The 14391-nt window shown below is 42.8% G+C and overlaps 1 protein-coding gene across 1 annotated transcript in view; it reads right to left on the bottom strand.

The window, feature by feature from the left end:
- Positions 1 to 14391, bottom strand: part of LOC148775810 (ATP-binding cassette sub-family C member 4-like) — a 148190-nt gene that overhangs the window by 76125 nt on the left and 57674 nt on the right. The window contains exons 19-21 of the mRNA XM_088842649.1: positions 12720 to 12799; positions 3373 to 3523; positions 1111 to 1230 (exon numbers count right to left, since the gene is read on the bottom strand). Of these exons, the coding sequence (XP_088698775.1) occupies positions 1111 to 1230; positions 3373 to 3523; positions 12720 to 12799 (351 nt within the window). The remainder of the gene's footprint in view (positions 1 to 1110; positions 1231 to 3372; positions 3524 to 12719; positions 12800 to 14391) is intronic.

Below are 14391 nucleotides of genomic sequence, written 5' to 3' on the forward strand. Positions count from 1 at the left end.
CCACGTTAGCTGCTTCTCATGAGGGAGAGCATTTTCTCAGTTGAGCTACAGAAGATTTTATATGGGTAGGACAGCAAAGTTACACACCCAAGGAACCTGAAGATTCCAGAAAACTAGGTTCAAACACAAGACAACGTATGGGACACACAGGAATCAGTCCTGGAAGCATTCTTTGAAAACGTCAACCCACAGGTTATCAACAGAAACACGATCACAAGAAGGAAGATGGAAAATCGCCTCATCGGTGCATCTCCTGCAGTGCTGCGCCTCAGCGTGAAGATCATCCTCTCACAGGGCCGACTGCTCCCAGCTCTCTGACAGCAGACAGCACAGCTCACACTGTTTCCAGCACCTTCTGCCCTCACTACAGGGACCTGCGGTGTTTATTCTTAGGAGACAGTGTCTATATCACCATCAGCTAACAGGATCTGCATGTGACTTTCAAAATGCCATTTTTATCTTCAAAATACAAAAATTATTGGAAAGTTTGGCTTGGATTTTATAGACTTAGAGGAAATTCTGAATTTTCTACCTAGGGAAAAAATCTTCACTGATAAAAACATAATCAAGTGGGTGGCAAATCAGGAAATTATTTCCTCAATCACATCTGCCACCCTCCACGCTCTGAAACAAGTCAGCAAACTGCAGCCTGGAGGGTGAGAACAGCCACCACCTGGTTCTGAAAATGAAGTTTCACTGGGACACAGAAACCGCCATTTGCTGATGAATTATCTTTGCCCGTCCTTGTGCCACAACAGCGAAGGTGAGTAGTTGCAACAGACACAGTTTAGCACACAGAGCCTGCAATACTTTCTATCCGGATCTTCACAGAAAAGAAAGTTTGCTGACTCTTGCCCTAAAGAGACAGAAGTCCACAGGGCACAGTGATGCAAGGGCAATGTGAGCCAATCAGGGGAGAAAAGCAGGGGGTGATGGGAAGAGGGGAGCACAGAGGGGATGCTGGAAGGAAAGGCTGGGGGAGGCGGGTGTGCAGAGGGGTGGAAGAGTGACACAGAAAGAGATGCTGGCCAGCAAGACCACCCAAGAGGGAGTCAGCCTCAGAAGGCAGCACATCCCGTCCTTAGAAATCATCTCCGGAAACATACAGACCTGAGTGCAAGTCCTGGTGTGAGTCGAACAGTTTCTGAAACTTCTGTTCAGCTTTGTATGCCCGGATGGTCCAGAGTCCCCGGAGAGAAGATGCTAAGTGAGAAAACACTGGGCTCCGAGCTGGGAGAGCACAGACAGATACACGACAAAGAAAGTCAAGGAGGCTGGAGGCGGGGAAACCACTGCTTCCTGGGCTCTGTGGTCACATGTCCTGCCCAAAGGGATTCCTCCATGTGACCCTAAACTCCTGCTCACACCATGCTTCACTTTAATGACCTGGGAATGAAAGATTCTCCTTGAAACTATCTTTGATCAAATTCAAATCACAGCTAGATTTATATAAAGAAATTCTTGTTCTTTCATCAAGATCCTCTCAAACACGCCTCCCTCCAAATTCTTCAGGCATCTCACCAGGTGGAAATTGTTCACAATTTCTATAAACATATTGAAGCATAGTTGACTTACAACAGTGTGCCAGTTTCAGGTATACAGTATAGTCATTCAGTTATCAATGTACCAGAGACCTGCTTTGCAACAAGATTACTGAATGACTCCATTTCATGAGTGGCCTCAAACCATAAAACGTCTGAAGCCTTGTCTACTCTGAAGACTCGATTGAGCTCATCACTTTCTTTTCTGCCTCCGCAGGTCCTACCATCCTACTGAGTAATACAGGTAGAACATCACACACACCTGGACTCTATTGCCCCCCATCCATCCAAACACCTCGCCAAACTCGACCTTATAGGAGGTTAGCTGCTTCTCTTGATGAGTGAAAATGTCTTCTACAGCTTTTATGAAACTGATGATCCCTATCCTTTTTGCAAATAAAGATAAGTACCTCAAGTGTTTATTATTAAAAACAAAACATACAAATGCCACAATAAAAAACTCCTTTGACTGGATGAACTGAGATTTTTTTTTTTTTTCCACTTAGTAGATACAGAGAAGCATGAGACGCAATATGCGTCTGTTCCTGGCTTGGTTTCTAGAAATTTAAGTTGGTATTAATTTGCAATAATTATTCATGATTGAGGTCTCTGATACAACATATTCTCTCCTTACTTTTTGACTATTGTTTTTATAAATGTTAAAAAATATATAACAATCTATTTTTCTTATTTTTGTTTTAATATTGACGAAATGCATATATTAATAAGAGAAATTTGATTATTTCATCATCTGTGATTACCTGTAGAATAGACTAATTAATCATAAAATGTGTTCCACATTGTTCTGTTTTTTTGCTGCACCTTGCAGGATCTAGTTCCTCAACCAGGGACTGAAGTGGTGGCCCCCACAGTGGAAGCACAGAGTCTTACCCACAGGACAACCAGGGATGTCCCTGTGCCCCATTATTCTAAAACTAGGAAGCTGAATGGAGTAATCAACTAAATGCATACTGAACAGATCCCCCTCCTGTGTCCTCCTAGGGAATTATTTTCAGCATCATTTCTATGAATAGCTTTGGGAGAGGGGTACACAAACTGTGGTGTCACCCCGAATCCTGGCAATGACAAAGAGCAAACCTGAAAATAACAGGGTTTATCTTTTCAATAGGGCTTCCCTGGTGGCTTAGACATTAAAGAATCCACCAACAATGCAGGAGACTTGGGTTCAATCCCTGGGTCAGGAAGATCCTCTGGAGAAGGGAATGGCTACCCACTCCAGTATTCTTGCCTGGGGAACTCCATGGACAGAAGAGTCTGGTGGGCTACAGTCCATGTAGTCGCAAAGAGTAGGACATGACTGAGTGACTAACACACATCATCTCAATATATTTAACAATCGCAACTTACAAGAACATGTGAAAGAATGTATTTTCAAATATATTACTTCTGACATATATTTCCTGAGGTCTCTTTCCCTTTCCTTGTCATTTCTGGTACCTTAGGAGGAGAAAAATTCTCTATTTTCCTTGTACATTAGTTTCAACATGATGAGATATTTTTAAGAACAGTATTAATAGAGTGGATACTCTGTGTAGGGAAGTATGTTGTGAAGAAGACAGAAACAGTCCCTGTCCTCGGGGCTCACATCCGTCCTTCTTGGGCTAAAATGCAAAGGGCAGCTAACCCGCCACCAGCTCCATTTTCCTTAAGGGCCAAACCTGCTCTCAGGGGCCATAACTTTCAATCACCTAATGTTAAACAGTGAGAAATTCCACAAGAGAGTCTACAGAATTTCAGGGGTCTGGTTAATTGCAGTATAAATGGAAAACAGCCTGCACTGCCATCCCAGCCTGAGTGCCCTGGTACTCACTTGTACATTCCAGGCGTTTCACATCTCGTGACGTCTCTAAGAAATATCGCCGAAGAAAAAAGAAAATGATGCCAAGGGGAATCACAGGAATAGCAGTCCAAGGAACCGCAGCCACCATCACACCCACCAGACCAATCACAAGTAGAAATGTCTGAAATAGCGAAAATCCAGAGGCCTTCCTGTCAAGGATACTTTTCAAAGATAAACTTTATTGATTTGTTAGGAATAAACTCCTTTCCTTGAAATTTGTTGAAACAGCAGGGAATGCTTTCCCTTCCAAAGAAATACAATTATAGGTGGTCCTCATGATGTTTATTGCATGCACCAAACACTCTGATAAGAACTTTCTAGGTATCAGCTCTTGTGACACACTCAGGAGCCCTTTGAGGCAGGCACGACTATTTTTAACAGATGAGACTATTTGAGGCTCAGAGAGTAGGAGGTTCATCTCAAACTTTCAGGAGTCAGCAGGTGTCACTAAAGAGATGAGTGAGCATGTATCACAGATGAGGAATCCAGACGTCTCAGCTATCCATGTAGGGACAAAGAAGTGGTTAATTACAAATTCAGGGTAACATATCTAGTAACAGTATTATCTAATTTTACAAATGAAGGCAGTGAGGCACAGGGAGAGAAAAAGCAACTTGATGGACACTGCAAAGCCTAAGTCATGAAGCTGGGAAGCCCATGTCATGAGCCATTATGACATGTTTAAGCTTGCCCCCCACTTACAGCCATCTTTCTATCATTATACTAAGTATTTTAAATGCCCATTCCAAAGGTTAACTATTATAACAACACCAGATTCCATTTACAATGTGTGTACTGTGTGTAAGGCCCTGTGCTGAGTTCCATGAACATTCTCTTAATCATCACATTATCCCCTGAGATGATTTTCTTTTGGCAAATGATCTTGGTCTAAAAAGACAGCAGGAAAAAATAAATAAATAAAAAGACAGCAGGTAGAACAGAAAACGAAATCATTGGTTGATGCTGATTTAAGCATCCATCTTTATCAGGAAAAGTATGACATCTTGGAAGATAGTATCAGGGAATAAGAATGAAATCAACATTTAATGTCTGCCTGCTATGAAAGTTGGGTGGGGTGCTAAGGACTTGCAGATTCACCCAGTCTGAGCCAAGGCCTCTGAAGTTTATGATCTCAGATGGATACAAATCCATGGTGATCTGCATAGGATACTAGGGAAACACAGGGAGGAATACCTGAATGTTTTTAGACAATTCTAAGACTCATGACTGACTTTATAAGCTTGTTTAACAAATAGAATGGCATGAATGATTTGCAGGAAGTAATCACATTTGATGGAAATTTTGACCAAAAGGGAGCTGGGATGAGAAGGTAGAGATGCTTGTCTGAGTTAACACTGGCTGTTCTTTAAGATAAGAAATATGAGGTTGGCAGGGCAAGTGGTTGTCCTAAAGTTTCCCAGGAAGGCATTGCTTATCCTGGAGAACGAGAGGAGCAGTTTGTGCTCAGGGAATCCCAGAGCCACAGCTGCAGGCAGGAGGAACAAACCACAACTGTGACTCTGTGGCCAGGAGCCCTTGAGAACCAAACTGCATGATCTGGATGGAAACCCCGGTGCTTTTCCTGTTTCTCCCCACCTCTGCCGTGGTATCAAAAGAAAACTCAGAGTGAAGAGGATGGAATTCTGAAGGAATAAATTCTAATCATAAGTGGAGAAAAACGGCTGTCTGACCTCTCTCCAATTAGCGCTACACAAAACAATTTCTTACAGTTACTGGCTTGACTGTGCATTCTACCACACTACAAACTTCATGTTCATGGGGAGGGGTCCTTCCAGCTCCTTCTATGTCTAGCCTTTAGGTCACTTGGCTTGCCATTGTTGTTTGTCAAAAAAAAAAAAAAAAACAACTAAAATGTCAATTATAAAAAATCCAAATTACTGGTTTTTACCAGACTTGCATCATTTGATGGACAACGTTCATCCATTTCAATAATCTGGGTCTCCCCAGGTGGCCCCTGGTGGATCAGTCATTAAAGAATCTGACTGCTATGCAGGAGATCCGGGTTTGATCCCTGGGTCAGGAAGTTCCCCTGGAGAAGGAAATGGCAACCCACTCCAGTATTCTTGCCTGGAACATCCCATGGACAGAGGAACCTGGCAGGCTAGAGTCCATGGGGTCAAAAAGAATCAGACAAGACTGAGCGACTAAACCACTCCAGGTGAGGGCCTTTTATGACTAACCCAGCCCAGCAGGTAACCTGGAAAGCAGAGGTAAGATCAAAATGAAGGGTTCCATGGAAGCAGTGCCAACGCTTTTTCCTTAGGTACCCACTGAAGACCCATTACTAATGCTCTCAGAAGTTCTGGAGTTAGGTTCAGGGCCCTAAATTCTAAAACAATTCAAAGAGGATGTCTCTAAAGGTTTTATTACACACACAAACACACACACACACACACACACACACACACACAGAGCATACTGGTTTCCCTAGTGATTCAGATGGTAAAGAATCTGCCTGTAATACAGGAGACCCAGGTTTGATTCCTGGGTTTGTAAGATCCCCTGGAGAAGGGACGGGCAACGCACTCCAGTATTCCTGCCTGGAAAATTCCATGGACAGAAGAGCCTGGCAGGCTACAGTTCATGGGGTCCCAAAGAGTTGGACATGACTGAGCACTTTTCCTTTCATATGTATATACATTTGTGAATCTTTTATTGTCAGCCATTTCAAACCCTACAGAAGTTTGTAGAAGATGAAAATAGTATCTAAGTAAAAACTCAACATCTGAAGAAGGAAACAAAAGATCCTAGTGTACAATAAACACACAATAAATCCCTTCCTTGAAGCCAACTTCATTCCTTTCTCCTACATTCCCAGGAATTCCAAAAAGCTCAATTCAAGCTACACACACCATCCCCCCTCATCTGGTCGGATTCCAGACCCATCTGATGGACCATATCACCATGGCCAGGGCTTCTGCCCTTCTGTCCCACTAGGTAACAGAGACAGTGATGGCTATATAGAAAGAAGCATACTGGCCCAGAAGCAAGTGACTCAAGTCCTGATATCCCCCAAATAAGGAAAATCATTATTTTTATATATTTCCCATCTGGAGCACCATTTGGGAAATTCTACCCTAAGTCTATGAATCCACATGAACAAATAAAAAAATTTTTAGATGAAATCTAAGAAAGAGAAAATGGTGATTTTTCACAATTCAGAAAAATTCTTTAGTATGCAGAGAATGACAGTCTATATTTGGAGGAGAAATTCCATTAGCCCAAAATTGTGGTGCCACAGAGGAGACCTGGGTGCAATCCCTGGGTTGGGAAGATCCCCTGGAGAATGGCATGGCAACCCTCTCCAGTATTCTTGCCTGGAGAATCCCCATGGACAGAGGAGCCTGGCTGGCTACAGTTCATGAGGTTTAAAAGAGCCAGACACGACTTAGTGACCAGGCACACAAACTTAACACAAACCAAGGGGCAGTGAAGTCTTCACGTAAGCAGACAGAGTAGCTCGCATGTCTCAGGAAGTTTAGGGATTAGCTCTGGTTCTCAGATCCCTCCTTCATCACCTTTGTTTCTCCTTTGATATGACGCAGCTCATTTCAGTTCAGTTGCTAAGTCATATCAGACTCTTCGTGACCCCACGGACTGCAGCACGCCAGGCCTCCCTGTCCGGTACCAAACCCAGGGTTTACTCAAACTCATGTCCATGAAGTCGGTAAAGGATATGGCAACCCACTCCAGTATTCTTGCCTGGAAAATCCCATGGATGGAGGAGGTTACAGTCCATAAGGTTGCAAAGAGTCGGACACGACTGAGCAATTTCACTTTCATGTTCATGAAGTCGGTGATGCCATCCAGCCATCTCATCCTCTGTCATCCCCTTCTCCTGCCTTCAATCATACCCAGTATCAGGGTCTTTTCCAATTAGCCAGTTTTTCATAACAGGTGTTCAAAGTATTGGAGTTTCAGCTTCAGCATCTGTCCTTCCAATAAACACTCAGGACTGATCTCCTTTAGGGTGGACTGGTTGGATCTCCTTGCAGTCCAAGGGACACTAAGGGTTTTCTCCAACAACAAAGTTCAAAAATCAATTCTTCAGCACTCATCTTTCTTTATACTCCAAATCTCACATCCATACATGACCACTGGAAAAACCATAGCCTTGACAAGGTGGACCTTTGTTGGCAAAGTAATGTCTCTGCTTTTCAATATGCTGTCTAGATTGGTCATAACTTTTCTTCCAAGGAGCAAGTGTCTTTTAATTTCATGGCTGCAGTCACCATCTGCAGCGATTTTGGAGCCCCAAAAAATAAAGTCAGTCACTCTTTCCACTATTTCCCCATCTATTTGCCATGAAGTGATGAAACTGGATGCCACGATCTAAGTTTTCTAAATGGTGAGCTTTAAGCCAACTTTTTCACTCTCCTCTTTCACTTTCGTCAAGAGGCTCTTTAGTTCCTCTTCACTTTCTGTCATAAGGGTGGTGTCATCTGCATATCTGAGGTTATTGATATATGTCCCGAAAATCTTGATTCCAGCTTGTGCTTTATCCATCCCAGCATTTCTCATGATGTACTCTGTATGTAAGTTAAATAAGCGGTGTGACAATATACAGCCTTGACATACTCCTTTTCCTATTTGGAACCAGTATGTTCTTCCATGTTCAGTTCTAACTCTTGCTTCCTGACCTGCATATAGGTTTCTCAAGAGGCAGGTCAGGTGGTCTGGTATTCCCATCTCTTTCAGAATTTTCCACAGTTTATTGGGATCCACACAGTCAAAGGCTTTGGCATAGTCAATAAAGCAGAAATAGATGTTTTTCTGGAACTCTCTTGCTTTTTTGATGATCCAGCAGATGTTGAAATTTGACCTCTGGTGCCTCTGCCTTTTCTAAAACCAGCTTGAACATCTGGAAGTTCACGGTTCAGGTACTGCTAAAGCCTGGCTTGGAAAATTTTGAGCATGACTTTACTAGCGTGTAAGATGAGTGCAATTGTGCATTAGTTTGAGCATTCTTTGACATTGCCTGTCTTTGGGACTAGAATGAAAACTGACATTTTCCAGTCCTGTGGCCACTGCTGAGTTTTCCAATTTTGCTGGCATACTGAGTGCAGCGCTTACACAGCATCACCTTTTATGATTTGAAATAGCTCAACTGGAATTCCATCACCTCCACTAGCTTTGTTCATAGTGATGCTTCCTAAGGCCCACGACTTCACATTCCAGGATGTCTGACTCCAGGTTAGTGATCACACCATCATGATAATCTTGGTCATGAAGATCTTTTTTGTACAGTTCTTTTGTGTATTCTTGCCACCTCTTCTTAATATCTTCTGCTTCTGTTATGTCCATACCATTTCTGTCCAAGGGAGCATAAAATGTTCCCTTGGTATGTCTAATTTTCTTGAAGAGATCTCTAGTCTTTCTCATTCTATTGTTTTCCTCTACTTCTTTGCATTGATCGCTGAGGAAGGCTTTCTATCCTTGCTATTCTTTGGAACTCTGCATTCAAATGGGTATATCTTTCCTTTTCTCATTTGCTTTTCACTTCTCTTCCTAGAACAACTATTTGTAAGGCCTCCTCAGACAGCCATTTTGCTTTTTTACATTTCTTTTTCTTGGGGATGGTCTTGATCCCTGTCTCCTGTACAATGTCAAAAACCTCTGTCCATAGTTCATCAGGCACTCTGTCTATCAGATCTAGTCCCTTAAATCTATTTCTCACTTCCACTATATAATCGTAAGGGATTTCATCTAGGTCATACCTGAATGATCTGGGGTTTTCCCTACTTTCTTCAATTTAAGTCTGAATTTGGCAATCTTCATGATCTGAGCCACAGTCAGCTCCTGGTCCTGTTTTTGTTGACTGTATAGAGCTTCTCCATCTTTGGCTGCAAAGAATATAATCAATCTGATTTCGGTGTTGGCCATCTGGTGATGTCCATGTGTAGATTCTTCTGTGTTGTTAGAAGTGGGTGTTTGCTATGACCAGTGCGTTTTCTTGGCAAAACCCTATTAGCCTTTGCCCTGCTTCATTCTGTACTCCAAGGCCAAATTTGCCTGTTACTCCAGGTGTTTCTTGACTTCCTAGTTTTGCATTCCAGTCCCCAATAATGAAAAGGACATCTTTTTTGGGTGTTAGTTCTAAAAGGTCTTATAGGTCTTCATAGGACTGTTCAACTTCAGCTTCTTCAGCATTACTGGTTGGGGCACAGACTTGGATTACCGTGATACTGAATGGTTTGCCTTGGAAATGAGGAGAGATCATTCTGTCATTTTTGAGATTGCACCCAATTACTGCATTTTGGACTCTTTGTTGACCAATATGGCTACTCCATTTCTTCTAAGGGATTCCTGCCCACAGTAGTAGATATAATGGTCATCTGAGTTAAATTCACCCACTCCAGTCCCTTTTAGTTTGCTGATTCCTAAAATGTTGATGTTCACTCTTGCCATCTATTTGACCACTTCCAATTTGGCTTGATTCATGGACCTAACATTCCAGGTTCCTGTGCAACATTCCTCTTTACAGCATCTGACTTTACTTCCATCACCAGTCACACCCACAGCTGTGTGTTGTTTTTGCTTTGGCTCCGTCTCTTCATTCTTTCTGGAGTTATTTCTCCACTGATCTCCAGTAGCATATTGGGCATCTGCCGACCTGGGGAGTTCATCTTTCAGTGTCCTATCTTTTTGCCTGGACTTCCCTTGTGGCTCAGCTGGTAAAGAATTCAGCTTATTTAACTCTGTTAAATCACAAATTATAAAACATTGGTGAGTCTTATCTATACGATGAGATCTTTACAAACCCTGGATTTCCTTGGTGACTCAGATGTTAAGGAATTTGCAATGCAGGAGACCCAGGTTCAATCCCGGGGTCAGGAAGATCCCCTGGAAAAGAGAATGGCACCCCATTCCATTATTCTTGCCTGGAGAATTCCATGGACAGAGGAGGCTGGCAGTCTACAGTCCATGAGACTGCAAAGAGTTGGATACAACTGAGCAACTAACAGGTGCACACACACATACAAAGCCTAAGACTGCTGCTGCTGCTAAGTCACTTCAGTTGTGTCCGACTCTGTGCGACCCCATAGATGGCAGCCGACAAGGCTCCCCCGTCCCTAGGATTCTCCAGGCAAGAACACTGGAGTGGGTTGCCATCTCCTTCTCCGATGCATGAAAGTGAAAAGTGAAAGTGAAGTCGTTCAGTCCTGTCCGACTCTTAGCGACCCCATGGACTGCAGCCTACCAGGCTCCTCCATCCGTGGGATATTCCAGGCAAGAGTACTGGAGTGGGGTGCCAAGCCTAAGACTAAGCTTTCTAAAAGTGAACTTTGCTTGGGATACATTAAACACATTCTTCATCCCTAATTTGGCTGCCTTGGATATTTTCACAACCACGTCAGCTCTGGGACCTGGGTATACTTCAATTTTCTCCCAACTGAGAGTCACAAGTAACTCCACTGAAGAGTGAATGGTGAAGTTTGGTTCACAGCTTGTTAACCAGCACAACAGGAAGCTTTAGGGAAACATGGCTTATTTCTTCCTTCATGTTTAGTATATTTCATTGATCAATATCTTCCTTTCCACTTTTGTCAAGGTTCAACCTTATTACAAACTTGTCCACCTATTTTCTAATTTAACAAAGAAAGGCAATGCCAAAGAATGCTCAAACTATTGCACAATTGCACTCATCTCACATGCTAGTAAAGTCATGCTCAAAATTCTCCAAGCCAGGCTTCAGCAATACATGAACCGTTAACTTTCAGATGTTCAAGCAGGTTTTAGAAAAGGCAGAGGCACCAGAGATCAAATTGCCAACATCCACTGGATCATGGAAAAAGCAAGAGAGTTCCAGAAAAACATCTATTTCTGTTTCATTGACTATGCCAAAGCCTTTGACTGTGTGGATCACAATAAACTGTGGAAAATTCTGAAAGAGATGGAAATACCAGACCACCTGACCTGCCTCTTGAGAAACCTATATGCAGAGCAGGAAGCAAGAGTTAGAACTGGACATGGAACAACAGACTGGTTCCAAATAGGAAAAGGAATATGTCAAGGCTGTATATTGTCACCCTGCTTATTTAACTTATATGCAGAGTACATCATGAGGAACGCTGGGCTGGAAGAAGCACAAGCTGGAATCAAGATTGCTGGGAGAAATATCAATAACCTCAGATATGCAGATGACACCACCCTTATGGCAGAAAGTGATGAGGAACTAAAAAGCCTCTTGACGAAAGTGAAAGAGGAGAGTGAAAAAGTTGGCTTGAAGCTCAACATTAAGAAAACTAAGATCATGGCACCTGGTCCCATCACTTCATGTCAAATAGATGGCGAAACAGTGTCAGACTTTATTTTTTTGGACTCCAAAATCACTGCAGATGGTGAGTGCAGCCATGAAATTAAAAAACCCTTACCCCTTGGAAGGAAAGTTATGACCAACCTAGATAGCATATTAAAGAGCAGAGACATTACTTTGCCCACAAAGATCTATCTAGTCAAGGCTCTGGTTTTTCCAGTGGTCACGTATGGATGTGAGAGTTGGACTGTAAAGAAAGCTGAGTCCTGAAGAATTGATGCTTTTGAACTGTGGTCTTAGAGAAGACTCTTGAGAGTCCCTTGGACTGCAAGGAGATCCAACCAGTCCATTCAAAAGGAGATCAATCCTGGGTGTTCACTGGAAGGACTGATGCTAATTCTGAAACTCCTATACTTTGGCCACCTCACATGAAGAGTTGACTCACTGGAAAAGACTCTGATGCTGGGAGGGATTGGGGGCAGGAGGAGAAGGGGACGACAGAGAATGAGATGATTGGATGGCATCACTGACTCAATGGACATGAGTTTGGGTAAACTCTGGGAGTTGGTGATGGACAGGGAGGCCTGGCATGCTGCAGTTCACGGGGTCGCAAAGAGCCGGACACAACTGAGCGACTGAACTGAACTGAGCCACCTAGGAAGCCCAATACAATGCATAATTTGTTAATCTAGGCTATCTTTCCATGAGAGGTGATTATTTTTATATTATGAAATGTGCTCTTAGTAAAGGGAATCCACGCCAGACACCTTGGAGGCAGAGGGAGAACCACTTGCCCAGCATGTTGCTGCTTCAAACCAACGTTGACATGACCGTGTAGACGCGCCTGCCCCAGGGGTTACTCATGTTAACTCAGGATCCCAATCAGAACTGCACCTTTCTCTCACAAACACAGCCTTTACTGAAGATAACAGGACACAGTGCTAGGTTTAAAGGCCCAAACTCAGCCCCTGTGAAAAATCCTTGAGAAACAGGCACTCTGCTCTTCCCTGTGAGAACTCTGGCAGGACTGATACATTACCTGGATGAAATCAAGAAATATCAGGGGCAGCAAGTCATCCATATGTCCAATGTCTTTGGAGAAACAATTCAAAATTCTTCCTGCAAGAACAGGATACAAGAAATTACTCATTCCCTCAGGAGTTTTAAGAGAAATAATTCATGAACATATCAAAACAATATTTTTGAAGACTATGTATTTAGGGATTTTCCTGGTGGTACAGTTTCCCCAGTGCAGGGGACATGTGTTCAATCCCTGGTCTGGGAAGATTCCACATGCTGCAGAGCAACTAAGCCTGTGCGCCGCAACTACTGAAGCCCATGTGCCCAGAGCCTGAGCTCTGCAACAGAAAAAGCCACCACAATGTGAAGCCCAGGCACTGCAATGAGGAGTGACCCTTGTTACTCCTCACTGGAGAAAGCCTCCATGCAGCAGCAAAGACCTAATGCAAGTAAAAACAAATAAATAAATCTTTAAAAAATCAAGTATGTGTATTAAATATTTAATATATTGGGCTTCCCCAGGGACTCAGAGCTAATGAATCCATCTGCCAAAGCAGGAGATGTAAGAGACAGGGGTCCAATCCCTGGGTCAGGAAGATCCCCTGGAGGAGGAAATGGCAACCTACTCCAGTAGTCTTTCCTGGGAAATCCCATGGACAGAGGAGCCTGGCAGGCTAAGTTTATGGGACTACAAAAGAGTCGGTCATGATTTAGCGGTAAAACAATAACAAATTTAATATATTACAAATTCAAATGAAATAAGCCAATGTCAGTGGTAAAAAGAAAGACAAAATAGGATGACACCTAAAGAGAAACAAAAATACCATCAAATGGCAGTGGGTGGGGAATTGAAACTGAGCCCTGATTTTTAAAAGAATGGGGGAACCTTATTGCAGTATCAGGAAGAGTTGGTAGATTCGAGAATTTCCCTCCCTTTAGATCCATCTTATCTAAGGCTCACTCCAAGTGCTAAATCTGTAAATAAACAGTTGTAAAATACCTAAGTAAATCCTAATTGTCAAACCAATTTTGCTTTAATTATCAAGATTAATTTTGGCAAGTGATGCTTTCTATAATAAATATAATTATATCCTCTCTGTAATTTTATTCCCTCCAGATGGCTCACAGCACCTCACATTTTGGGAAATTTTGGATTCTGGCCATTTCCAAGTTTTGAGTTTAGTACTGCGATAATAAGTTGCTATTTTCAGAGGTGTACCAGGTGTGACAAGCACAGACTTACGAATAAGCATCTAAGACCACAGGGGTGTAGGCAGGAAACAGAAATATTACTAAATGACTAAGAATCACTTATCATTGATTTTATTTCCCGTCTCAGAATCCATGATAATAGTATACTCTTAAGGCTGCAGGACAGAATATGGGAATTTCTGGTAAATATCTGGTGTAAACTAAAAATGTCACATCAGTAAACAAAGGATGCTGCAGCCATCAGGACTCTGAAGCCACCCCTGCAAGGGTGGTGCACCCTGAGGAGACTCAGGATGAGAAAGAACAGGACACTGGCACCAGACAGGGGAGGTGCACACCAAAGGAACTGTAACAGGGAGGAGCCAATTTTGACTGCATGCTGGATCTGTTTCTTTGACCATGACAATTTTGACGCTTTGGTCAGGGAACCCTGCCCCTCTGCATAAATGTTAAAGTGGCTTTTCTCAGCAAACGGGGAG

The sequence above is a fragment of the Moschus berezovskii genome, chromosome 13 (genome assembly GCF_049115385.1).
Source record: "Moschus berezovskii isolate FMDL1 chromosome 13, NW_MosBer_1.0, whole genome shotgun sequence".
NCBI lineage: Eukaryota > Metazoa > Chordata > Mammalia > Artiodactyla > Moschidae > Moschus > Moschus berezovskii.